The sequence below is a fragment of the Cotesia typhae genome, unplaced genomic scaffold (assembly GCF_013202065.1).
Source record: "Cotesia typhae breed Kobodo isofemale line unplaced genomic scaffold, CoteBio_Ctyphae contig_37, whole genome shotgun sequence".
Classification (NCBI taxonomy): Eukaryota; Metazoa; Arthropoda; class Insecta; order Hymenoptera; family Braconidae; genus Cotesia; species Cotesia typhae.
In genome coordinates this window covers 282,325-309,090 of record NW_027423745.1, presented here as the reverse complement: position 1 = coordinate 309,090, position 26,766 = coordinate 282,325, and the positions used below count along the sequence as shown (strand labels likewise).

The 26,766-nt window shown below is 31.4% G+C and overlaps 2 protein-coding genes across 2 annotated transcripts in view; one reads left to right on the top strand and one right to left on the bottom strand.

The window, feature by feature from the left end:
• Window positions 1–26,766, top strand: part of LOC141526874 (neurexin 1-like) — a 703,605-nt gene that overhangs the window by 416,360 nt on the left and 260,479 nt on the right. The window contains exon 12 of the mRNA XM_074242012.1: window positions 4,312–4,634. Coding sequence (XP_074098113.1) covers window positions 4,312–4,634 — 323 coding nt within the window. The remainder of the gene's footprint in view (window positions 1–4,311; window positions 4,635–26,766) is intronic.
• Window positions 10,485–15,381, bottom strand: LOC141526869 (uncharacterized). The gene is made up of 4 exons (XM_074242007.1): window positions 15,174–15,381; window positions 14,670–14,983; window positions 11,423–11,503; window positions 10,485–10,508 (listed from the first exon to the last, which is right to left on the bottom strand). The coding sequence occupies exons 1-4, from the start codon at window positions 15,199–15,201 to the stop codon at window positions 10,485–10,487; spliced, it is 447 nt and encodes a 148-aa protein (XP_074098108.1). The 5' UTR covers window positions 15,202–15,381.

Sequence of the window (26,766 nt, the reverse complement as noted above, 5' to 3'; positions counted from 1 at the left end):
CCCTATAAACATCAGGAGATAACCCTATAAAGCCGCGATTTTTCGATTTTCCATTGATTTAAATGGAAATTCTCGGTGTCCACTGAAAATAACTTAAAAAAAATTATCGTACTTTCCAATGTAACCTTTGTAAAGAATTGAAAAATCAAAATTTAAGAATCCACCTCATAGACACTGAGATACACCCCCATAAAGCTGCGATTTCTCCATTATTTGTGAAGTTAAGTTGAAATTCTCGGTGTCAACTCGGAATAACTCAAAGAAAATTATCTTTCTTTCCAGTTTAACCTTTTTATGAATTAAAAATCAAAATTTTGGAATCCACCCCATAAACACCGAGAGGCAACCCCACAATGCCACAATTGTTCGATTTTTATTGATTTAAATTGAAATTTTCGGTGTCTACTTAAAATAAGTAAAAGAAAATTATTGTACTTTTTAATGTTATCTCTGTTATAAAATAATAAATCAAAATTTATTATGGGGCTGTATCTCAGAGTGTATGGGGTACTTTTATAACTTTTCTTTTTTTTTTTTAATTACAGGGGTATCATTGAATATGACTGTTGGCTTTTTTTTTCATTTTTCGGTGACACCGAAAATTTGAGTTTTAATTATCAAAAAATCGCACATTTTTTATTTTATGGGGCTGTCTATGGGATGATTTTTCTAATATTAATTTTTTTATTTACAGGAGTATCATTGATCATTATTATTGCATGCGGACATCCCGCTATAACTGAGCAATGATATCACACGTGTGCAAGCGAGCGCGCACTCATTGCCTGTCGCGCTTCCACTCGCTCGCTCTTGCGCCTACCGTTCTGCCGCTAAACCGCGCTCCTCATTGGTCTATTTTCATAAATTTGTAGTAATTTTTCTATGGGTCTGATCGAAAAATGGTAAAGGACTTTTCTATTCAGAATCCAATTTTCTACCACACCCTGTCCGGTGGCTCAAGACTTCTGAGACACCCTGTATATATATATATATATATATATATATATATATATATATATATATATATATATATATATATATATATATATTATATATATATATATACTAGCTGTTACCCGCCCGCTTCGCTGGGCAATTATAGAATTGTATTTTTCGATCTAAACTTAAAATTTGATTAGAGTATTGTTTTGACTTTCACAAATTCCAAATTTCATCGAATAAGCATATACCTTTTATCTATGAAATTATTCCAGCTAATATTCATTGTAACTTTCAATGTGCAATCACTATAATGTTTGCGTGGCCTTTTTTTCAAAAATGAATAATAATTGACACGAAGAAAAAAATTTGAAATGAGAATTTGGAGTCTATAGGAGCTATAGCTTGGAAATTAAAAATTTTTGATGTTAGCACCCACCTTCGCAAACCCCTGTGAGATGAGCTATCGTAAAATTTACCCATGGACTTCTTCTACATCTCTTACAGAAGATTCCTACCAAATTTGAAGTCGATAGGAGCTATAGTTTAAAAACGGGAATTTTTTATTATTAACGCTCCTACAATCCTCTTTGGGGTAGAATATCGTAAAATTCGTTCATAAATTATTTTTTCATCATTTATTATAGAAAATTTCTACAAAATTTGGAGTCTGTAGGAGTTATAGCTTGGAAATTAAAAATTTTGATTGTTAATACCCACCCCCGCAACCCTCTGTGAGGTGAGATATCGTGAAATTTCTTTATAGATTATTTCTACATCTCTTACAAAAGATTCCTACCAAAATTGGAGTTGATAGGAGCTACAGTTTAAAAACTGGAGTTTTTCATTCTTAAACGCCCCCGCGTACCCCTTTGGGGGTGGAATTTTTTAAAATCTGTTCTTAGCTGACCTCTACAGGGCAAAAGTATAATTCCTACCAAATTTCAAGTTTCTAGGTCGGATGGTTCCCGAGATATCGTGATGAGTCAATCTATCTATCGAACAGCTCCTATATATATCACACACAATTTACCATTTTATTATTAATCATTTAAATCAGTATAATCATTTAACAATATCAACATTAATATTTATGTTATATTTATCTGTTTTATGATATAATGGAGTTTATCCTTCATGATAATTTCAATACATATTAGCTATTTCAGTTATTAATGATTTAGCTATTCTTTCTTAAAAAAAGTATGATTATGAATTCCTACTGTCCCAACAATCAATCGATGAAAATCCATGTATTTGCCTAACATTGTGTAGAATAATACTGTTGAATAATAATTGTATAGAATATTAATATTTAGTAACTTTCTACTTTTATTCTAATCATTCCTCTGAATTGAGTTTACAACCGAATATATTATTACAATTTATTCATTTTAACAGTTGTTTTAGCAACGGTAACCATTGCAACTGTGACCATGGCAACGGTAACCATGGCAACGGTAGCCATGGCAACGGTAACCATGGCAACGGTAGCCATGGCAACGGTATCCATATCAACGATAACCATGGCAACGGTTGATTAGCGTGGATGGTTGCGCTGGGGGAGGAGGGGGTGAGTTCTATAATTGATGGGTGCCACTTGATGGGTTTCTTAGATTGGCGAATCAAAATGACATTTTCTAAAAAAAAAAAGAGAGAGATATAGGGAAGGGGGAAGAAGTCACGGGAGGGGAGGGGAAGAATGAGAGGGAGGGGAGGGAGTAGCATACGTGATGGTAGACGAAAAATTCATTATTGCTAGGAATTGCGTAAAATCCGTTCTTAATGAGCGTCTACATCACGAATGGAGTAAGTATGCTAAATTTCAAGTCAATCGGGCGAATAGTTTCGGAGATCTCGTGATGAGTGAGTGAGTGGTATTTCGCTTATATATATATATATATATATATATATATATATATATATATATATATATATATATATAGATAGATATGTAAAGTTCTGAACTATATATATTTTCTTAACCGGCTCGATAAACTGAGTCAGGAAATATCAAAATTTCTCAAAAGTTCCATCACGATGACAAATTTAATAGTTAAATGTCTATGAAATCTACTAACAAATATAAGCATTAAAAAATATCTTCACTTTTTCATCGAGAAATCAATGAAATTTTCATTTGTTATATTAAAAATTGATCAACAATAGGGCAATAAGTAGGGCCGAGAATTTAGTTTTTTCAGAAGAGAGAGACAGAAGATAGGCGTAACCAAGTATTCTGATTGGTCGTGATAAATAAATTGTTTTTTGTTTTCCGCAATCAAGTGAAAAAAGCAGCTTGAAATAAAAAAAATAAAAATTGGATTGCTAATCTAACAGCTAAGACCGTCAGCGTGATGTCCAGCGAGACTGTCAACGTGATCTCCAGCGATACCGATAGCGTGATGTCCAGCGAGACCGTCAACGTGATCTCCAGAGAGATCGTCAGCGCGATCTCCAGCGAGACCCTCAGCTTGATCTCCAGCGAAACGACCAGCACGATCTCTAGGAAGATCGTCAGCAAAATCTCAAGCAAAACCATCAGTATGAACTGCAGCGAGATCACCAGCGCAATCTCCAGAGAGACCGTCAGCATGATATCCAGCAAGACCGTCAACGTGATCTCTAGCGAGACCCTCAGCTTGATCTCCCGCGAAACGACCAGCAAGATATCCAGTGAAACGACCAGCAAGATCTCAAGCGAGACTTCCAAAAAGATCGTTAGCATCTTTTTTAATGTTGGATTAGCAATCCAATTTTTATTTTTTTTATTTTAAGCTGCTGTTTTCACTTGATTGCGAAAAACAAAAAACAATTTATTTATCACGACCAATCAGAAAACTTGATTACGCCTATCTTCTGTCTCTCTCTTTTAAAAAAACTAAATTCTCGGCCCTAGTAATAAGCAAATAGTTTCATACTATTCATATTTTTGTAAAATATAGATATTTAACGATAAATCTTAAAAAGTTGATTAAATATCTTTACCAGTTAATATTTCATCTATTTTTTTGATTGAAAGTACTAAAAATGTTGATTGTAAAAAAAATTGTTGTTAAAATGAAACTTTTGAAAAATCGTTTTCGGGATTAATTCTATCATTTTAACTACTTCAAAAGAAAATATGTTGACTTAGTTTTCAGGATTAAGTGGAAAATGGGGTGTCAACTTGATGTGATCTTGCTCAATTATCTCTTCAGTAATGGATATATGTGCATTTTAAGAAATTTATCAGCATAAGTTAAGCCCTAAAGTTAAGCCCTATTCAATTGATAAATTCTAATGTGTTATCTTGTGAATAAGTATTTTCAAAGCACACCAAAAGCAGTACGAACAGATCCGTTAGAAAAGTATACTTGTTGATTATTCCAGTTGAATCACAATTCAACAATGATGCAATTTTGGAATTCCGATGTATTCATATTGGTGGTTATATACATAATGGATTACACATTCCTAATTTAATTGGATACCTTCAACAATTTTGGTTTAATGGAAATGCTTACATTGAAATAGCTAGAAACTTTGGTACACGTGAGCATACGCATCAAGGCATCACACCAATTATTCGAGTGACCGGCCAGTTTGAAAAACGAATTCATCGAGTTCACAAGCCAGTCGCCTTCAGATCAAAACACACATTTATCGGACTCCCTATTTTAAAGGCATATTTTGAGACGAATATTTATTTTCAGGTAAGACTATTCACTTCTTTCTGCACTCTTTTAAAATAATAGATCTTAACATATGATTTAAGCTATCCTTCCCTTAATCGTTTCCCGAAAGTGTTGTTTTATTTTTAGTATTTTAGTTTCAAGAAAACATTTATTCTTTACTGCAGTCTTACGTACCGGTTACCTCTCGGGTTTGAGAATTACCAGTTTAACAATTAGAGTTGGAGATGAAGATGATGCGACTTTTAAAGTCGTAAGTCGAGGTAATCAAACTAACTGCGAAATAACTGCTTCAGTAGATTTGATTAATATTTAGATTTATTTATCTGGTTAAAAAACACTTTGAATTTATGTGGCTTGACTACTGCCGTGAAATACGATATGATATTAAACGTAATATAATTTAATATTCTCACGACAAAGATTTATTAAGAAGAGTCTTAAGACAGTAACTTTACGATCAATTAGAGGCTTAACTACGTATGCATCCTGCTTATATCTCCTCGTCAAAAGGCCACGACTTTTAGGAGGAGTAGGGCTGCGTATCAGACACCGTACATACTATTATCTCAAGTTGATGCGCGTGGCGTTTCAGAAGTTTACTCGGATCACGAGCGCTGACTCAACTCTAGAGTACAGGACACACAGGCATACGTTGTCACTTATTTATTTAGAACATATCTCGAATATAGCTCGAATATACCTTACGGACTCAACACTGGTTGTTTGTACGATTCATTTTTATCGGTCTACATTTTCCAGTAACATTATTCATGGGAAAATGTTAAAGTAAATTTAAACTATTTTGTTTACTCAGGTGTTGGCTGAGTTTCATAGTTTCTTATGATTTCCTATTTCTATTATCTAATATTCAATATTTAACATTTAGAATTCCTTACTTATTTAACTTTATTGATCATAAAAAAATGACATGTATAAAATAATTGTTTAATTCTTTGTGATAAAATTATCCCGCGTATTTGTTGTCAGAGACATCTGCAAACGCAGATGGGGACGTAACCGTAATATCATCACCAAGTCAATTTTTGAAGAATTTTCTTAAAATCGAGATGAATTAATATTTTAATAAATCTTTATCAATTCAAAAAGTATGAAATTCACTTGCAATACAGTTTTAAAGTAATTACATTTCACAGTGTAGGGTCATAACTTATGACTCATAAGCATCTCAGAAACTTTCATGACGATTTTTAGAGAATTTTCTAACATTAATTACATTTATTGTAGTTATAACATAGTAGCCGTATATTTCACTCGTGAATGGAATATAAAGCACTTATGTGTTAAAATTAAAAAAAAAAATTAGGAGAACGGTTGACCCTGAAGGCCATCCCTGCAACTTCCCGCTAATTCCAGACCTAGGCGCTTAAAATTGCGCTTACAACGTTTTTGAGCTTTTCGGGCTCAAAAATTAAACTTCTGTAACATTTCAAGCTCTTCAAGCTCTAAGAGATAGTTTTCTATGCTTTTGAGCACTTCGAGCTCAAAAGTCTAATAGGAGTTTCATAGTACACTATTTCTTTAATTTTTAAACGACAGTAACTTCTTAATGATTCTACCAATTTTCACGCCGTTGGCGGCATCCGATGCAGTTTCTTTAGTTTCATTATAAATCTTCCAATTTAAATTGATCGAACTAGAATTTTCTGAGTAATGAAAAATGACCGGATCTGATCAGACCTAGCCTGGCAAAAAAAAAACTGATGCCGTCGGGAATTCAAACCGTAGACGCAGCGCTCTGCAGACTGATACTCTGATACTTTATCTGTTTTCCAAATGACTTGTATTTACTTAGGGGTATCTTTCAAACTACGTTAAGTAATTTAAATTTCATACATGACTCATCTTTAAAGTTAATGAAGTTTTTTGCTTAACTTATTTATTATTGCTAATCTATTGATTTCTTTCAATTTTAAAGTTTTTTTTTTTTTTTTTAATTTAAAACGTATAGAAAACTAAGAATTATTTGTGTTTTCTATAACTTAACAGCTTTTGTCACTACTGCAATGGACCAAGGCATAGCTTAAGATAATAACAGACACCTTAAAATGACTTATCGCCCACCGATATCGATTGATGTTTCTTAGTATTTGCAGGCTACAGAACTTGAATTTTCGCAAAGTAATCTTGTTTGTCATGAAAAATTAAAAAATTGATGGTTAAGCCGAAATTTAGGCCCAAACATTTGATTTTCACAGAAAATCTGAATTTTAGGTTACTATTTGGAGTTTTAAACAGTTAACAAGTCGAGGCGACTTTTTTTTTCAACGAGAAAACAGGCTGAAAACTTGCAGGAAGATGAGAAAAAAAACCCGTTCAAAGCGGAGCTCTTAACATCAACATTTGAAGGTGCCTGTTTCGGATTTTTCATTTCCCACTTAAATAAAAAGAGAAAAAAAATTAGGAAAACGGTTAACCCTGATGGTCATCCCTGCAACTTTCCGCTAAATCGATACCTAGGCGCTTAAAATTGCTCTGATGATGTTATTGTTAGCTCTCCAAACTCAAAGTGATAGCTTTTCTATGTTTTTGAGCTTTTCGAGCTAATAGTTTTGACAGAAGTTTTATAGAACACTGTTCTTTTAATTTTCAAACCGCAATAAGTTTTGCATAAATTAACCGACTTTCACGCGGTTGGCAGCATTCAATGCAGTTTTTTCAGTCTCATTGACCATTTTTAAGTTTGAATTAATCAAACCAAAAATTCCAAAGTAACTCTGAAGAAACAATTTTTTTCGGTTTTCCTTTGTTCACGATATCTCTCGAACAAATTTGAACGATTTTGACCAGCTTGGCAGCAATCGACAATTAATTAATTTTTCAGCACTGTTTGGATTTTTCATCACAGGAATTCTGGTCTTACTCCAAATAGTATTCACTTTATCAATAACAGTCTTTATACTATTTTTAAAGGATTTACCCAGAGATTTATAATTAAATATTAAATAACTGAGTACTTCCTGATTATTAGGAAGTTTGTGTTGAGGTAGACAATGGCGTTCGTGTTCAAGGAGGAAAAAATTTTCAGAAAAATTACTAGCTGACATTTTACTAAAATTATGGATTTAATTACAACACTTAATCACAAGTAGGTCTAGTATTAAATATAACTCATATTTATTGCCACGAGAACTTTATATATTTTAGCAATGATATAAAACAACACCATACACACAAAACATAAACATTACCAGTACGGAAGTTAATCAATGTTGAGTGCGCCAATTGATGTGAAATAATTGCCGGCCGAGAAATAAAGAATAGAAAGTTATCATAATGCTTAAACGCAGAGAATGACAGAAATAGGAAACAGCGCTATAATACGAAATATCGAACTAAAAAACTGTAAGAATATGCGCGAAAATATGATTTTAATCCAAAAGTGTTATTATTTCACAATAGTAATAACTATTTAATAATAATTTGACTTAGATTATTATATTGTAACGGGTCCAATACTTAAATTCAAAATTTCGATGCTTAAAAATGTACAATAGAATTAAATTATTCATGTAAGAGTAAACAAATTAAAAATTAAATTGAATTTAATGTGTATTTTTTTTAATGTTACCCTTTAACGGGCTATAACTTCGAAACTAGTAGTCCGACAGTCTTCAACCAAAGAGACATTTTTGCAGAAAATTCAATTACCTACAAAAACCATATAAAGGTTTTTGAAAAAAAAATTTTTTTAATAACGAAAAGTCCATTTGAAAAAAGAGTTTTTTTCCTGTGTTATTTAAATGAGAAATCGAATTTTTTAATGAGCTAAACCGCTATTGGACTTAAAACATTTATCCCAGAGGCATAATTTTTTATTTTATATATATATATATATATATATATATATATATATATATATATATATATATATATATATATATATATATATATAGATACTACAAAATGTCCCGACCTTATCAGTCTGGCGAACTACCACCCGAAATTTTCGTTACCGACACTAGCTAAAATAATAGGTAGTCCCGTGACGTCACATGACGACACAAGGAGGGGAAAACGGTCACAAACCCCAATACTTGAGTGGTGATCAACACTTCGATCTATCCCCCGTTGTCAACCACCACCCTAGATTTTCGAGACGATTTACCACTACACTACCATTACTACTATTAGGTGACCACTCACCAAAATTACTAAAATCTACAAAATCTATCGTTTAATTAATTAGTTCATATTATTGCTTATATTATTTTGTGTTAAGTAAATATTACTGCATTTAAAACGAATGATTAACTTTCTATAATCTCAAGTAAAAATAACACATTTATACAGCTAACTTGCTGTACTTCGTTACCGAGGAATTATAAATCTACTTAAAGTGTTGATTTAGTGAAATAAAGTTAAGTTCTGTTATAATTTTGTCGCTAACCAATACTCATTCATAAACCATCAACGTCTATTCTGCATCAATTTATACAACCAACTACAAAGCCAATCAAGAACGAAGGACCATCTTTGCAGCTAAATTTGTAAGTAATTAAAACAAGTTAATTGACACACGTGGGAACTTTTGTTCGAAAATAATTAATCTACAAAAATTAAGACAATCATTAATACGCAGGAGCGGAATATCCCACGGCAGCGAACCACAATTTTACGAAATCTAGGCGATTATCCCTTATCCGCGAGGTTTAGTGGTCTAGATAATTAAATTTTTCAGATAAGCAAAAATTTAGTGTTTCAATATATATATATATATATATATATATATATATATATATATATATATATATATATATATATATATATATATATATATAGATATAAAATAAGTGTAGACAAATTTTTTTAAATATGTACGAAATTATGATTTACTCGATTTTTTTATTTCATCTGTTATATTCATATAAATTTCATCATCAATATAAGAACATATTTAAAGATTGAATAGAAAAAAATTGAGTGTAAGGTAATTGATCGTTAGAATTTTCATTACTATTTCGTATACAGGGAAGAAATCTACTTCTATTTCAGCTGCCGAATGGCATTCTTATAATAACAGACCCTTTATTTACAGGGCCAATCTACAGATATTCAGGAGTAAATGAATGATATAATGTAAGGACAGAAAAAGAGATATAGTAATTTGATAATTTCGAAATATTAATAACAGACATAAAAAAACTATTCATTCAAAAGAATAAATGACTTAAGACTAAATCCACAGCTGAATTTTTCTGCCGGGTAGACCGTATAATGATAGTAAATAATATTGAAATGAGATATACCCGAATCCCTCAGTCGGGTTATCTCGAAGAAATACAATTATAAATTAAATAAATACTAGCCATGTTGAGGACACAAACACGTAGCTTTCGGGACAAGTATTGTGCTACGATACCCCTTACTTACTATGGGATTGACTCGGGTAAATAATAATAACGTTTAATAACAAATTATGAGCCAGAAAACAACGCTATGTGCGGATAATAATTTAGCTCAACTTGATAGTACTCACCAAAAAAAAGGATTCGAACTAAGGCGCTAGATCCACAATCCGCACACTATGCGGGCTCCCGCGTGTCTCCCGAATTTATTTTTACTTAAAATTGTGAGGCCTCGTGTCCGATCACGAAGGCTTCTTAAGCTTTTCGCCAAAATGTACTAGTCCTTTCACTCGCGACCGATATTACAGGGTACCACCTTTTCTAGTCAAGACTATGATAAATTACCAATAATAAATATTATGCTTTTGCGTTCCCTTTATTACTTGTCCCGATACCCATCGTTGAACCTTGATATGAAATACTAAAACAAGCTGATAATATGATTAAATACAATGCGGCAAAGACCTACAGCCGAAAATACATAAGCAATAAAATAATCAAATTATAGATAGTCCAATACAATTTCCTGAAATAAATGTCACATTAATACTTAATAACTAATAACAATAATACATAAATTTTCAAATATAAATAATAAAAAATAATATAAGGTGCCACTGCCGAGCTAGAAAAATTAAAAAAAAAAAAATTAGGAAAACGGTTGACCCTAAAGGCTATCCCTGCAACTTCTTACTAATTCTATTCTCAAAATTTCCCTTAGTACGTCTTAGAGCTCTTCGAGTTCAAAAGTCTTATCAAAGTTCGATGAAACACAATTTTTTTAATTTTCAAACTGCTATAACTTTCGAATGAATCAACCGATTTTCACGCGGTTAATAGCGATCGATGAAATTTTTTAAGCCCTTTAAAAATTTGAAACAAAAAATTGATCTGATCAGTAATTTCAGAGATATAACAAAAAAGCACATTTTTCGATATTTTTCGACAACGATATCTCACGAACGCATGAACTGATTCTAGGTGGTGATCGATGCGGGTTTTCAGGGTAAGAGCTGATTAGTTTTTGAGGTGGGTCGGTTCAGTCAATTCGGAGATATTTAAAAAAAAGGAAAAAAAAACTTAAAAAAAAACAAGTTATCAGCCTGTTTTTCCGTTAAAAGAAAAAATTCTTCTCAAAATGACGCTCCATACTACACATCTACACACATACATTGCAACGTCCCCATTGCTAAATATTTTACGATTATATTTACGCCTCCTATCTACTGCGCTGCGTAGCATACGACCATAGTTAGGCAAATAATTATATACTGTCTGATCGCGCACCTTTTTGTTGAATTCAATCTACGCATCAAAACATGGCTGCTGCTTGCACGATCCAGGCAGTCGATGTAAAGTTGATTACGGCAGCGCACTGTTAAGGTGGATGACTAAACGCAAAAGAGAAAATAAGAAAGACGACTCACTCAGCGCATATACCTCGTAGACACCTACACAAAAATCTACGCCTTCTTCAAAAGGAAAATAAGGATTCAATAAGTTCCTTGCGTGTGAATCACGCTACCAAATTTATGTTATATAGAGTCATATTGATTTATTTTAGTTGTATGAAGAATTGGTTGTATAATAAGTTAGAAAATTACATAAAAACCAGTGTTAATTATTCCACTGTTGCAACCATCTACACGCAGTACCAAAGATCGAAGATAACCTAGGTGCGACACCCCAAGATGATCTCTAGAATGATACGCAGTGAGTTGAGATAAATTAACCTCTGTGTTGTTGTATTAGTTAGTTTGAGTGACCTATCTTGGCTGACGTGCATTTTGTGAGTATACCTAGCTGACCCACAAGGTATATAAAAGTCTTGAATGATAATATATACCTGACTAGAAATTCTAAATTTGTTAAATAAAAAATCTAAATGAAAAACTGAATTTGTTGTAGCAAGAGGCAGAATTTTCTTAAAATAAGATTTTCTTGATTGAAATAAATTTTTCTTAATCAAAATATGTATTTTTTGAAGCAAAGGAATTAATTTTGTTAAAGTAAGTTACAATTCTTGTCAAACAAAAGAAATGAGTGAGCCTCACAGACATAAGATCACAACAGAAGTGAAACTTCTTGAAGCCGCTTTAAATCAACAAACAGATTAAGGCACACACACACACACACACACACACACACACACACATATATATATATATATATATATATATATATATATATATATATATATATATATATATATATATATATATATATATATATTAGGGTGGGTCAAAAAAATCAACTATTTTTTTTTTACAATTAATACGGAAAAATGGGTTACTAGGCACCTTAAAAAAATTCTCACCAAATATGAACTCTTAATTTTAATAGGAAGATCCTCCGCGTCGCAGTTTTTCATTTTTTTCTCAGTCCAATAGAAAAAAATTCATTCCTCATCATTAATTGGTCGTACAGAAAAATTTTTTTATGAATTTTGTAGGAAATTTAATGCTCTACAAAAAAGGTATCTTATGTTTTTTCCGTAAACCTCACCATTTCACTAATATTGAAGATTTAAGATTGATTATTTTAAGTCAAATGTCACTTTTGTTTATGAATTTTATAACTCGACAAGAAATGGCTATTATTGAATGGGCAATAGAAATTTTTGTAGCAAATTAACTGCTCTATAAAAATGGTATCTTATATTTTGGCGATTAAATTAATCGCTCAAAAGATATTCATCATCAAACTTTCATGTATATCGATTTTAAGAGTTTTTGATTAAATAATCGAAAAATTTCAATTTAATCTATCAGTTTTGAGAAAATTCACACGAAAAAAATTTTTTTTTCATCAACTGAGAAACTTCAAAATGTTTTTCAAGCTTTTTTTATGTGTAAGTATTTTTATCTACATTTAAAAAAATAAATTGTACATTATTTATCGCTTAGGTAATCATTTATCAATAAAAAAGCAAAGTTTTCATTATAAATATATTATGATTTCAGTTTTAGAGAAAAAAATGTCCAATTAGTTATAAGAAAGTTTTTATTTCAATTTTCAACTGAGCTATTTATATTCAAACAATTTTTTGTTGCAAGTAGGGTAGTTTTTCGATGCTCTTTCACAACTTGCAATAAAAATTGAAATTGCTCTTCGTCTTTCGTTAAGCATTGGTTATATTCACTTACTAATGCGACACCTCGCTCTGCCACATCATTAACAACTTTCAATTGTGCGAAAAATTCTTTATTTTCATTATAACTCTTATCAGTAGACCATAAATCAATATTTTTGTCAAGAAAATCATACGGCAGATCAAAGATCTCAAAAAGTTTTAATGACTTCTTAGAAACAAAGTCACTTATATTTTTTGCAGAATTAAATGTAAATTTTTCTATCAATAATAAATCTTCTTGCTTTAGAATCTGTACCTTCGCGAGTCTTAACAGCTTCGACAATATTCTTCTTTATGTTTAATGGAACGGTATCATCAAAAAGTGATAAAATAGCAAGTTCATCACTTAAGTACCATAAATGTGAAGTCATTTTTTCACATGTAGCCAAGGAAATTAAAGAATTAATTTTACTGTACTCAATTAAATTTTTCATAAACTCTAAGTCGTGATTAGCAGCAGAAGTCGCAGAAGTTGATGAAAACCAAGCTTTTACATACACCATAACTATGAAAATACAAAATTGTCGAAGACCATCCAATTCTTTCTTAGAAAGGTCAAATTCATCTCTAAAAATAAACATTTTTAGGCAATAAATTGCCTTTGCCATCCATCTTGCATGATGAACTGCACCAGGACGCTTAAAGAAAACTTGCTCTAATGGCATTTCTCCCAGAAAAATTAATGACAATTCCAATATTTCTTTATAGTCATCTCGGGGTTGCGATAACTACCAAAAGTAATCAATTATTCGTAAAAAATCAAAAATTATCCTCTACACTTAAAATTGTATTTAAATAATACCTCTAAGTATCGCTTAATAAATGAAGATAGTATTGTTGCTAATATTATTACGAATGAAAAAAATAATCTATCTTCAACACCAGATTTATACTTTGTTTTATCGAATGTGTCCCAAAATTTTTTGAATCTGCCAAATATTGGAACATTTGGTCCGGATGATACTGGCCAATAGACTTCGAATGCACTCCTTAAAATGATCTCATAAATATGATGGCGACATGGTAACCAAATTAATTCTTTTCCTAAGGCCTTTTCAATTTCTTTACATGTACCATGATGGATTCCTGTATAGTAAAAATAGATAATTACACTTTAAGTTCTGTATTTAATAAAAATTGTAACGCATATTCAAAATCTATAAATAAATAAAGAATTATAACTAATGGGCACGTGTCGAAAATTTAATTAATGTATGAAAACAATTCAACTAGAACGATGAAAATAAAATTTTCTTTTAAATATTTTATCATTGATTAGTTACCCGTATTAACCGCAGTCGTGTCAAAACACATCGCTTTGATGTAACTAATAATACCCCATTGATTTAACGTTGACAAGATGGTTGCTGTTTGATTTTCTGCCGATCCACTATTCATTTTTGGAACTCCAAGTAACTGCTCAGTACCAAAAGCAGTCAAAACAATCGGTAATCGATCCACAAATTTCGATTCAGAAATGTCATTCAGTATTTTCCCATCCCAATGCACGACATATTTATCATGAGCTTTGAAGTTATCTTTTAGTCCTATAACAATGTCTTTTCGTAAGAGCATGCGAGTTCGTTGAATTGTTCGATAACTCAGAGTTGTATCTTCTACATTAACACCAACACTTGATAGAACTGGAGCAATAATGAACATCGCATTTCTACTACTAACATTAGCTCTGTCGAGTGCTGAGATAAGCTCTGGAGTTAGAATATTTATTTTTGCTCGTGTTGTCGGTATTTGAGGCACATACTCTAAATCTGAACCGAAATTTGTAGCTTGACTTAATGTAAGGGTTGAAGATGACTCTGATTCCTCACTTCGAACAATCTCATGGCTGGTTGAGGGTTGATTCAAATCTAAAATAAGCGTTGTTATTTAATTAATGGAAGCAAAAATATGGAACTCATTCATTTTGACATCAAATAAGGAACACAAAGAGTTTTTTATTTATCATCTACGAACATATTGACATTTATGATATAATTAATTTAATTTATTTTCAATTCTGATTAAAATTTATAATAATTAAATGTTGTAAATACTCACGACTTTCATCTATTTCCATCGTATTCATAGTACTGTTTAATTTATTTGGGTTATTTGAAAGAATTTCTTTCCGGGTATCACTTTTTTGATTTGAATATAGTTCACGAATATCATTATCAAGCAGTTTTATTGATTTATGATCTACAATATCAAATAATGCTTTGATTTCATTCTGAAATATTATTACATTTTTGTTTTGGGCTGATGATTTTTTCGCACAAAAGATTTTTGCAATTTCAACCATCGGTTATGATAGCGAAGAATTTTTGTATTACATTAGTTGATCCACTAGTCGGAATCTGGTTGTTTTTCCATAGTTCAATAACTTGATCAGTTGCATTTTTAGCACTTTGTTTGATAGAACATTTTAACACTTTGAGCTGATAAAAAAAAACACTCATAACCTCTTTCACTGTTGGCAACTTACGTTCTGAAATTTTTTGCATGGGTTTTCCGATCAAATGAATTTCTTTATCCATATTTTCGATAAATATATAAATTTATGTAGTGACCGCAAAATTTGTAAATATTTAATCGTTTTATCACATATACAAGATCATAAGTTGTGAAAACACTGGAAATGCTGTAGAAAATGTAAACAAATAAAAACAATATAACTATAAAGAAAAATGTAGGTGGCGCTAGTTCACAAGGGAAACAGAGTAAATAGAATACAAAACAAAAATTCTCTACAGAAGAAATTTTCCCAAGGACAATATACAGCTGTAGTGGAAAAATTTTTTAAGACGTTTTGAAGATGTTATAAAAAAACAACATGATCGTGATTTCTAATGATGAAAAATAAAAAGTTTGGAATTATTGAATCAAAATTTTGAAAACAAAATTCAAATAATACTTACATTAAAGACAAAAAATGAAATTTTCTCAAAACTGATAGATTAAATTGAAATTTTTCGATTATTTAATCAAAAACTCTTAAAATTGATATACATGAAAGTTTGATGATGAATATCTTTTGAACGATTAATTTAATCGCCAAAACATAAGATACCATTTTTATAGAGCAGTTAATTTGCTACAAAAATTTCTATTGCCCATTCAATAATAGCCATTTCTTGTCGAGTTATAAAATTCATAAACAAAAGTGACATTTGACTTAAAATAATCAATCTTAAATCTTCAATATTAGTGAAATGGTGAGGTTTACGGAAAAAACATAAGATACCTTTTTGTAGAGCATTAAATTTCCTACAAAATTCTTAAAAAAATTTTTTCTGTACGACCAATTAATGATGAGGAATGAATTTTTTTCTATTGGACTGAGAAAAAAATGAAAAACTGCGACGCGGAGGATCTTCCTATTAAAATTAAGAGTTCATATTTGGTGAGAATTTTTTTAAGATGCCTAGTAACCCATTTTTCCGTATTAATTGTAAAAAAAAAAAGTTGATTTTTTTGACCCACCTAATATATATATATATATATATATATATATATATATATATATATATATATATATATATATATATATATATATATATATATATTGAATGATTCTGCACGATTGTGCTAGATAATACTCAATTGTGTACTTGTAACCATGTGTTATATCGCACAACTTGTCATGACTATGCATAATCATATATAATCATACTCGATCGGGCATGACTGTGTACCGTGAGAACTAAAAGGTCATGCATGAGTCCGAATGAAGGAGTATGGCCTTGTAGGGCCATACAAAAAAATTGCTTGGTCAAGCCTGATCATGCAGGATTCATGCTTGATAAAGCTTTATTATGCGTGAAGACGTTAAGCACAGTAGAGACTATCATGCATGACTGTACATGCCCGTAAACGGCTATACATGATTCATACTTGACCAAGCTCGATCAAGTATGACCATTTGTGATTGAACAGAATAAGTAAGCATCAGCCAGTTCGACTGCGTATGGCTTTGTACAATCATTCATGATCGGGCTTGGCCAAGCGTGGCCATGCACGATAACTCTTTCCGTAACTAAAATCAATACCGGATACGACACCATTATGGATTTGATTTGAAATGTTCTGAAAGTTTGAAAATTCGATAAGAAAATTATTATTATTATGTTACATTTTTTTTTACACTGTCTCAATCGTCAAGTCTCTTTCCCTCAAGTATAAGTACTAAAAAGATTATTCTTATTTGATTTTATATATTACAAAATTAATTTGTATTACGAAGTTCAATTTGTTTTACAACTAATAGTTATAAGAAAAAAAAGTGTTGTTTCGGAATGATCACACAAAGCCATACATGATCAGGTAGGGTTATGTTCGCTTATTCAGCTTGATCACAAACGGTCATACCTGATCGAGCTTGGTCAAGCTTGAATTATGCACGATATTGCCTGATCGTGCACAATCACGCATGCTGAAAAGTACATGTTCAAGTATGATCTTACACGATTATACATTATTCACGCCCAATCATACACAATTTATACATGATTATATCTGCTTCATACTTGATTAAGCATGATCACGCGTGTTGATTTTTTTTGAAGGAAAGAAAAAATTAGAAAATTTGTTTGAAAAGTTATGCAATATTCAAATTTTTACCATTCTCCGAATTTTCAAGTTTTTTTCAATATATTACAAACTATTATACTCATTGCAATCATTCAGGATCTGTTTCGAAGGGAAAGTTTTCGACAGCTAAAAAAATAATATCTAGTAAAAGTAAAAACCACAGAATTTTAAAATTTAAAGAGGAGAAATATTCAAATTTATGTTTTTTTTTGTGGCTCAATTTTTCATTTATAATATTTCTAACTGATCCTATAAAATTCTGAAACTCATAATAAGAGATTTTTTTGTTTCCAGAATTAAGAATTTTTGAAAATTAAACGAAAAAATAATTGTTTTCTTAAGTTTTTAATGTTTAAACAAAAAAAGAATACAAGCTTTGTAACATTATTCGTTGTAAAGATGCAACATATTTTGATTTTTCATTTGGTTTTTGTTTTTTTGTTGAAAATGTTTTTTTTTATTGCTCTAAATTGAAAAATTATTATTTGATTAATTTTACGTATTGCAAAAAAAAATTTTTTTTTAATTAAAATATTCATCTTTGAAAATAAAAAAAATAAAAAATTTTAAAAACTGAAAAACTGAAAGGTCAGTTAGAGCTGTTATATAAGAAGATGAATACAAACAAAAATGTATAACATTAATTGATAAATACTTTCGACTTTACTTTTCTTGTAAAAAACATATTTTTTGTATAAAACATGTACATTGAATAGAATTTATTTCATTATAGCTAAATCATTACTAACATTGTACTCAAGTCACAATCACTCTAACGACGAACGAAAAATATAATATGTAGTAAAAATCTTCTGAAGAATTGTGGAGGATCAGCGTAGTGGTTATTGTTCATACTTCGTGTCTCAAGGGTCCCGGGTTCGAGTCTCGTCAAAGACCGGATGTCAAATGATATTTTTCAGTGAAAGAAACAATCGAATACTACTTAATAGTAAAAGACTAATACCTTGATGAACAAAAAAAAATTTTTTGTTCAACTAAAATTTTTTTTTATCGCGACAAAAATGCTTGATCATGCATGATTGATCATGAATATTTGCAAGGCATGTAAAAGCATGATTATGCTTAAACACATATGATCATGAATGATCATTCAAGGCCATGCATGGCAAATATACATGCATGATCATGCATGTTTATGCATGATTATTTTTTCCCGTATATATATATATATATATATATATATATATATATATATATATATATATATATATATTTATATATTTATATATATATTATAACGAGAATTGTTGATGACGATCCAGGTCTTCGATCGTTTCAGTGTACCACGCTTCCAGACCTTGGCGTGAATCGCCAATTTATAATCGGATTTTTCTTGGGGGTTTACGGAATAAATAAAATAATTTTTATTTTTTATAAATCAGATAATTTTTATTCGCTAGGAATTATCAAACTAGCCAAACTCAAACTAGAATTTAAACATAAACGTAAACGTAACCAAAACTTAGAAGAGATGCGATAGTTTTTGATCGCTAGAAATTATCAAACTATCCAATTAACGTAAACGTAATCAGAAACACAAAAAACTTAACAAAATATAGACCAAATAACCAACAACCGGAAAGACAACGGGATACCTCGGGGTTGCTCAGTGTGCTGGTTTGTGGAGAGAGGGTATGATTCGAGTAGAGTGCATCCATGATTGCAATGATTTTATCCGCAACACCAAAAATTTATACTCAACAAAATGTTGATTTACTCAATCAAAACTTTATCTTAAACAACAAACTTGAACATAACTACGACAAAATTATCGGAACGATACAACTAACAAAAAAAACGCTATAGTCATGTTACAGACTCTTACTCTAATAAAATTAAACAAATAAAATAAATAAATTCTAAAATAACAATCTCAAATAAATAAAATGAATCTAAACAACTTGAACAATACTCTCAAATAAATCTGTCAACGTACTCTAAATTATTTACAACACAAAGGTATTCTGTAGAATCGGCAATCTAATGTCTCATAACCAAGAACTCGATTATTAACGCTCAAATTACAATGAATAAAGCGATCTTATACCTTATAAAAACAAAGTCAATGGTGAGTAACCTTTATTTTATTTTTAACAACTTTACAACTCTGTATTTTTATCTGGAGCCAAAAATACAATGCAAAAGACTGAAACCTTAACCTGGAACTGAAACTCTACGCATGTCCGATCACCTGAAGTGACCAGCGGCAACTCTCAGACACGACTGTACTCTACAAAGTCCAAAACTCGACTGTTTAACGTGACTCACTCACAACTAAAATCTCTATAATCAATTAATTCTCAAATATTTTAAATCTTTAATCAAACCCTTGAGGTTCTGAGTACGGATATTCCTTTGGTAAATGCTCTTCAGGAACTGACTACGGCTGGGATCGAAACTCAAAAACTCAAAACGTAAACGTATCATTAAACCAAAGTGGATAATTTTTTATTCCCTAGAAATTATCAAAACTAGCTAAAACGTAACCGAAAACTTAAACTGATCCCATATGCTTGCGTCATGTCCCTCTATGTCGGAGCGCTGGCATCTCAACCAGACTTCAGCATTCCACCTGGAAGTCTCAAAGGGTTAGACTGATGTCTAACGTCAAACGAAACCGGGTGACCTACAGTCCCGCTCCACGGTAACGCTGACTTACCCACGTCCTTAAAATTTTCCTATTTGGCCTTGAAATATCGGCTTAAAACTACAAAAATTCGTTGCATTTAAATTATTTTCAATCATTTTAAATTAAATTTCTTAATCAGGGTTACAAGACACGATACCAATGCAAATTCATTGAGAAATTTTTGAATTGAGAGATTTCTAAATTAGGAAATGTTGCAATTAAGAGATGTCTAAATTAAGAGATTTCTTAAATTGCTTGTATATAATTAGAGATATTTATTTGTTATTGTTTCTTATAATCGCATATGTCCATATTTTTAAGTCTCAAATAACTCAATTGTCATTTATTATTACTGTTTTTAATAAGATTCTTAAATATTTGAAAATTTTCTTCTTCATTTATTTTCATAACAATATATCAATAATATATCACCTAGGTTATCCGGAATACTTATTTGTCCGTCAACTTCTGAAATTTGTCCATTCCCTATGTCAATGAGTAACTTTAAAAATTCTTCTGCTCTCAAATCATCATGTTGCATATGAACGCGCATATTAATTTTCAAAGACAGTACGTTAACATGAGGCCATAAAACTGAGGATTTGAGACAGGCTTTGACTTCATCTGCACGTGCACCTCGTGGTACAACAGGTAAAGTTTGTCTGAAGTCACCAGCTAAAACAACAGCTATTCCACCCATTATTCGGTCACTATTTCTTATATCCTTAAGAGTTCTGTTGAGAGCTTCAATAGCATTTTTGTGAGCCATAGTGCATTTATTCCATACTATCAGTTTTGCTTCTCTGATAACGTGAGCCATATCACTGTGCTTAGAAATATTGCATAGAATATTATCAGAATGATTCATTTCAAGAGGTAATTTAAATGTCGAGTTAGCTGTTTTGCCTCCGTCAATTAAAGTAGCCGCAATTCCTGAAGAAGCAACAGCAATAGCAATACTTTTTTTACTTCTCATTTTCGCAAGCAACAAATTAATCAAGAATGTTTTTCCCGTTCCACCAGGAGCATCAAGGAAGAACAATCGTCCAGAATCAGAAACGACACTATTCAATATAGATTCATATGCTTCTTTCTGTTTTTTATTCAGTATCGGAAAACTTTTTATCACTTCTTCGGTTAACTTAGCAGTGTCATAAGCTAATTCATTTAAATACTGTTGATTAATAATAACAGATTCTTGTTCTCGAGATGGTGAAGTGAGTCCAAATTGTAAAAGAGTCTTACCTGACATAGCAATGACCATATCTTCAAGATTAATCAAACATTGATTGTAAACAATATCAAGATCTAACTCAGAGTTTTCGCGATTCCTACTCATTCGTCTTTTAATGTCGTCCGTAAAATTATCTCGATATTTATCCCCTAATTTAATCGGATCTCCAACTTGGCAAAAAACTAACATAACAGGAAACAATTCACGGATTTTGTAATATGAATCAGAAATTGAGACTTCTGCTAAAGTTTGATCCCAATGAGCATCGTCTTCGAGCAATCCCATTACTCTGCAAGCTTTTTGAAATGTAGGATAGATTACATCTTTTCTAATTCTTAAAGCCGTAAATGACTCTGGACCGCGAACTTCATGCAAAAGAAGACGGAGGTAATAACATTCAGTATTGGTAGGATGGACAGTATACACTCTGCCTAAAACATGATCTTTTTTTATACCTAAATAACCTGGCACAATTTTTCCTTGTTTTTTTCTGTGAAACTGGTGTTTTTTCCAGACATAATGAGCTGGAACTTCACAATATAATAATTTTTTCGCAAAATTGTCCACTTTACAGAGTTCAAAAAAAGCCATAAGTGTTGTGTTGGAATTGTTGATCTGATTGAGTATATTATTTTCATTAAAAAAAACTCGTTGACCATTTTCTAAATGTACAGCAAGATGTATAACTGGAGGGAATCTCTCGTGGATAGGAAAACTCAGAATTCGCCAAACTGCCTCAGAAGTGCTAATGTATCGTCCTGCTTCATACTTTGTCACTTCATCAAGATATCCAACAGTGAATGCTGCTTGATCAGATCCCTTATTTATATACTTACAAATATATTTAATTGATTTCACTGAGTTGCAAACTTCAACATTTATATGAGCTTTGAATGTACGACACAGGACAGGGTTATACGGTGCCACCCATCGATTGTCTATATTAATTCCATTTATGATTGTTGTTACTCCACCATCTTCAGGAGATCGCCGACGATATTTAGGATATCCATCATCTCCTGTTTGGGTTTCCTTTAAAAAATGTTTTGGATATTTTTTCGTGCATGAACCATCCACCATACAGGGAGAATTTCTATTAAAAGAACCACATGGACCGTGAATCATATTTGTTTTTATTATTTCATATAGTTCTCGATCTTGATCTTGATTAGGCAGTTCAGCACTAATTAGCTTATCAATAGATTCTGGTCTCAGCTTTTCTTCTAACCACAGGAGGATATGAATGTGAGGAAGTCCACGTTTCTGCCATTCTACAGTATACGTATGACACTTTGTTTTGCCAAAAATGCAACCTTTTGTCAAAAGATTCATCATATGCTTAATTATCACGTGAAAAATTCTTGCTATTAAGTCATGTCTATCGTAAGATTTTTGGCCTTGAACTAAAAGCTCTTCAATTTCTTTCCATTTTGGATTGTAAGTGAACGTAATAAATAAGTCTGGACGTCCGAAATGACGTACATAAGTCATAGCATCTTGAGTTCGTTCATGCATGTATCGTGGCCCACCAGTAAAAGAAGATGGCAGCACAACCATTTTACCTATTTCTGTTATCTGACCGTCGGTTTTCGTTAAAGCGTCTTTAAGGTGAACGTATTCTTCACTTCGTAAGTTTGTTTGATGGTTACAAATCCAATTAAGTCGATCAGTTTCAATTTTCGCATACATATCAACCAAAAATTGATTTAATTGAGTGCGAAATAAGAGTAAATGATTTTCTTCTCCATTACGCTCCATTATTCTATAACTGTAAAACTTAGAAGCTGACACGGTCTGATTTAGGGGACGCTTAGTTTTTTCATCACGCTTAGGAATATTAATGTGATAGCCATCTTTTCCACGACAGAACATCAGAGGATATTGTAAAGTATCATACGCGCGATGGATTTCACTGATTCGCTTTAACTGGTCGTCTCTGCTGTTCAAGATGATATCTCTCTTTTCAAAATTTTGTCCAACGATGATAACTGCTACTTCTTTAGAAATTGGAGCATTGAAATGACCTCGATGTTCACCCGGAGGCTTTTTATCAGCATTAATTATAACCTGAAACTCTTTCTGATTCTTAGGAACTGATTCAATAGCAACCTTAAAATCTTTGATGTATTGATGGTGTTCATGAAGCAAATTTTGAAGTTGGTGAATTAACTCTGGCTTAATACCAGGACAGATTCCACAACGAATTTCTCTTTTAGGCTTCCTATCCTATGGTAGACTTGTCCCTGCACTTTAAATGTTGACATAAAACTACCCTCCTTTATCTCATTTGATCCAAAAGACGTCGTTTGAAAGCACCCATTATACTTTCAAAGAGAAGAAAGACAATGTTCTGAGATTGGGTGCTGATGAGTTAAAAGACTGTGTAAAGGCTCTGGGTAGCGTTGAAGAGTAGGAAGCTGAACTTTACCACCACTACAGCACATTCCTTCAGCCTCATGCTTCTATTTCAAAGTACGACACCAAGAACAGGGTAATCGATGCCAGAGATTTACAATTTCATCATTTTGATAGTCAATACTCGGTTCATAACTAAGGCCAGATAAAGCTTTCAAAGTCCAAGACATTAATTTAATTTGTAATAATTTCTCGTTGTACTTAGTTATAGCTGCATGACTAACATGAGGGTTATTAGAAGAGTATTTTTTTTGTCGCCTTTCTATGTACATCAGGATTACGATGAGTGTAATTTAAAGTGGCTTGTCGCTATTGTCTCTTTCTAATTGTATAGTTGACTCTTTTCCTCCTTTTTTTTCTCTCATTTGATTGAAGGAGATTCACATCATTAATAGCTGATTCACTTGAACTTTGTAATTCAACGTTAGGAATTAATTGAGCTAGTAAAACTTCCGCTAATATATATTCTTGAGTTTGAGGCACTAAAAATGATACATTTTCATCACTTTGTTTATCATAATTATCACTATTTCAATTTAAACACAATAAAGCAACGTTAGGAATTAATTTATGCGATAAAAAACTCATTGACACATTTTCTTGAGTTTGAAGCACCGAAAATGACACATTTTCTCCATTTTGTTTTACACTACCCCCACTTATATAGTTATTACCTGTAATTTTTGATGCAAGCACCGAAAGATAAACATCGTAGTGACCATTATTATCATGCCCCGTAAAACGTAACCTTTTTACACCTCGAATTGCCTCACCAACGGAAGCTATAATGCAATCACTTTGATATACTTCAAACCGATATGGAAATATCTCTACGGCTGCCATAATTTCAAAAATAGATCCATATGTGTTTCGTTTAGACATTTCGGTAAAGTATAAACCTACTGAATCATAATTCTCGCCAGATGACATAACAGTATAAGATTTTAATCTATCCCAGATGTTAATGACATGAGAAACAATAATATATCTCATTTTATTAGCCATTAAGACATTACCGTAAACCAGTAAAGATAAAGAAGAAAATAAACATGCTCTATCACCATTAATTTTTATAACATTAAAAGGAGTAAGTATTCCATCTATCAAAATATATTCTACATCCATTATGATGAATATATATTAAAAAATTTTTTCAATTGTGCTTTAAATATTTATCGATAATAAAATACTATGTTTATTTCAAAATATACTTTAAAAGTTATTAAATTTACTGAACTGAAAATTAACAGAAGTTCGTAATTAAAAACTATTATCGCATTAAATGTAAAATGTAAATTGATAAAAACAGAATTAGTAAAGTAATAAAAAATTTTTTGATAAATTTAAATAAACACCAATCAACTGGAAACTTTAGAAAAAATGATAAAAAAATTTTCATGAAGACTTACTTGAATTCAAAACAAGAAAGAAAATATAATTGACATATACTCGATTGAAGTAACCATAATAAAGAATGGATATCTTATTTATTTAAATTAGCGTCGAATACGTATAAATACCAAAATTTTTGAAATTATGAAAATTTTTCTTTGTAAATATCGTGACAGCGATTTATTTTTGACATTGATTCATTTATTCTCTCACGCATATCATGATATAATTCATTTATCTAAAGCCAACTTCAATATCATTATAATTATAATTCATTATCGATTACTAATAACTATAAGTAATCGCAAATGAATTAGTTACAATAAATTGCGTCAAATACCATTTTATGATTATTAATAATCTCAGATTCATCAACTTATAGAAAGTGTGTTTGAAATAAATAAAATTGAATAAATATTATTATTTGATATAATCTTTCCGATCTCTAATAGTTTTATTATCGTTTTATGGTTAAGTCTTCAACTCAAAGTTAATCGCGTACTTCACACAACATTTTTAACATCCCGCTGAAAAATCGGGAAGTTATTAATTTTACTCCGTTTTTCGAAAATCGAGTTTTTAACGAATGTTGATGTTTTGAGGTCCTAGGAAGTCGCATCGAATGTTTCCGCGGTGATGTCCGTATATCTTTGTGTGTGTGCGTGCGTGCGCGCGCGCGCGTGTGTGTGTGTGTGTGTGTGTGTGTGGCCGTATGTAAACCTCTTATTACTTTTGAACGGCTCGACCGATTTGATCGCAGTTGGTACCATCCGAAAGGGCTCGACTTTAAACTTAGATTTTAAATACAATTTAAACCGATTCGAACCGGTATATTTTGAGAAATCTCAAAAATACTACTAAAAAAATTTTTTAAATGTGGTTTTTATAGAATTACTTTTAAACGACTACTGATCAATTCCAAAAACTAATCAGCTCTCAACATCAAGAAACCACGTCGATCGCCACTAGCGCGGTCACAATCGATTCATTCGTTTGTGAGTTATCGTTGTCGAAAAAAAAACAGAAAAAAATGTTTTTTCGGAATTACATCGATATTCCTACTTCGATCGATTAAAACTTAAAGACTCTTCATGAGGCCTGAAAAACTGCGTCTAATGCCACCAACCGCATAAAAATCGGTTAATTCATTCAAAAGTATTTTGGTTTTAGAATTTAAGAAATAATGTTATATTAAACTTTTACCAGATTTTTGAGCTCGGAGTAAGTACAATTTTGAGCGCTTACATATAAAATTAACGGGAAGTTGCAGGGATGGCCTTTAGGGCCAATCGTTTTTTTCTTTTTTATAATATTACTTTGTTAAACGATTTTAGAATCTTACAATTATGGGTTAATTTTGACCTATAACT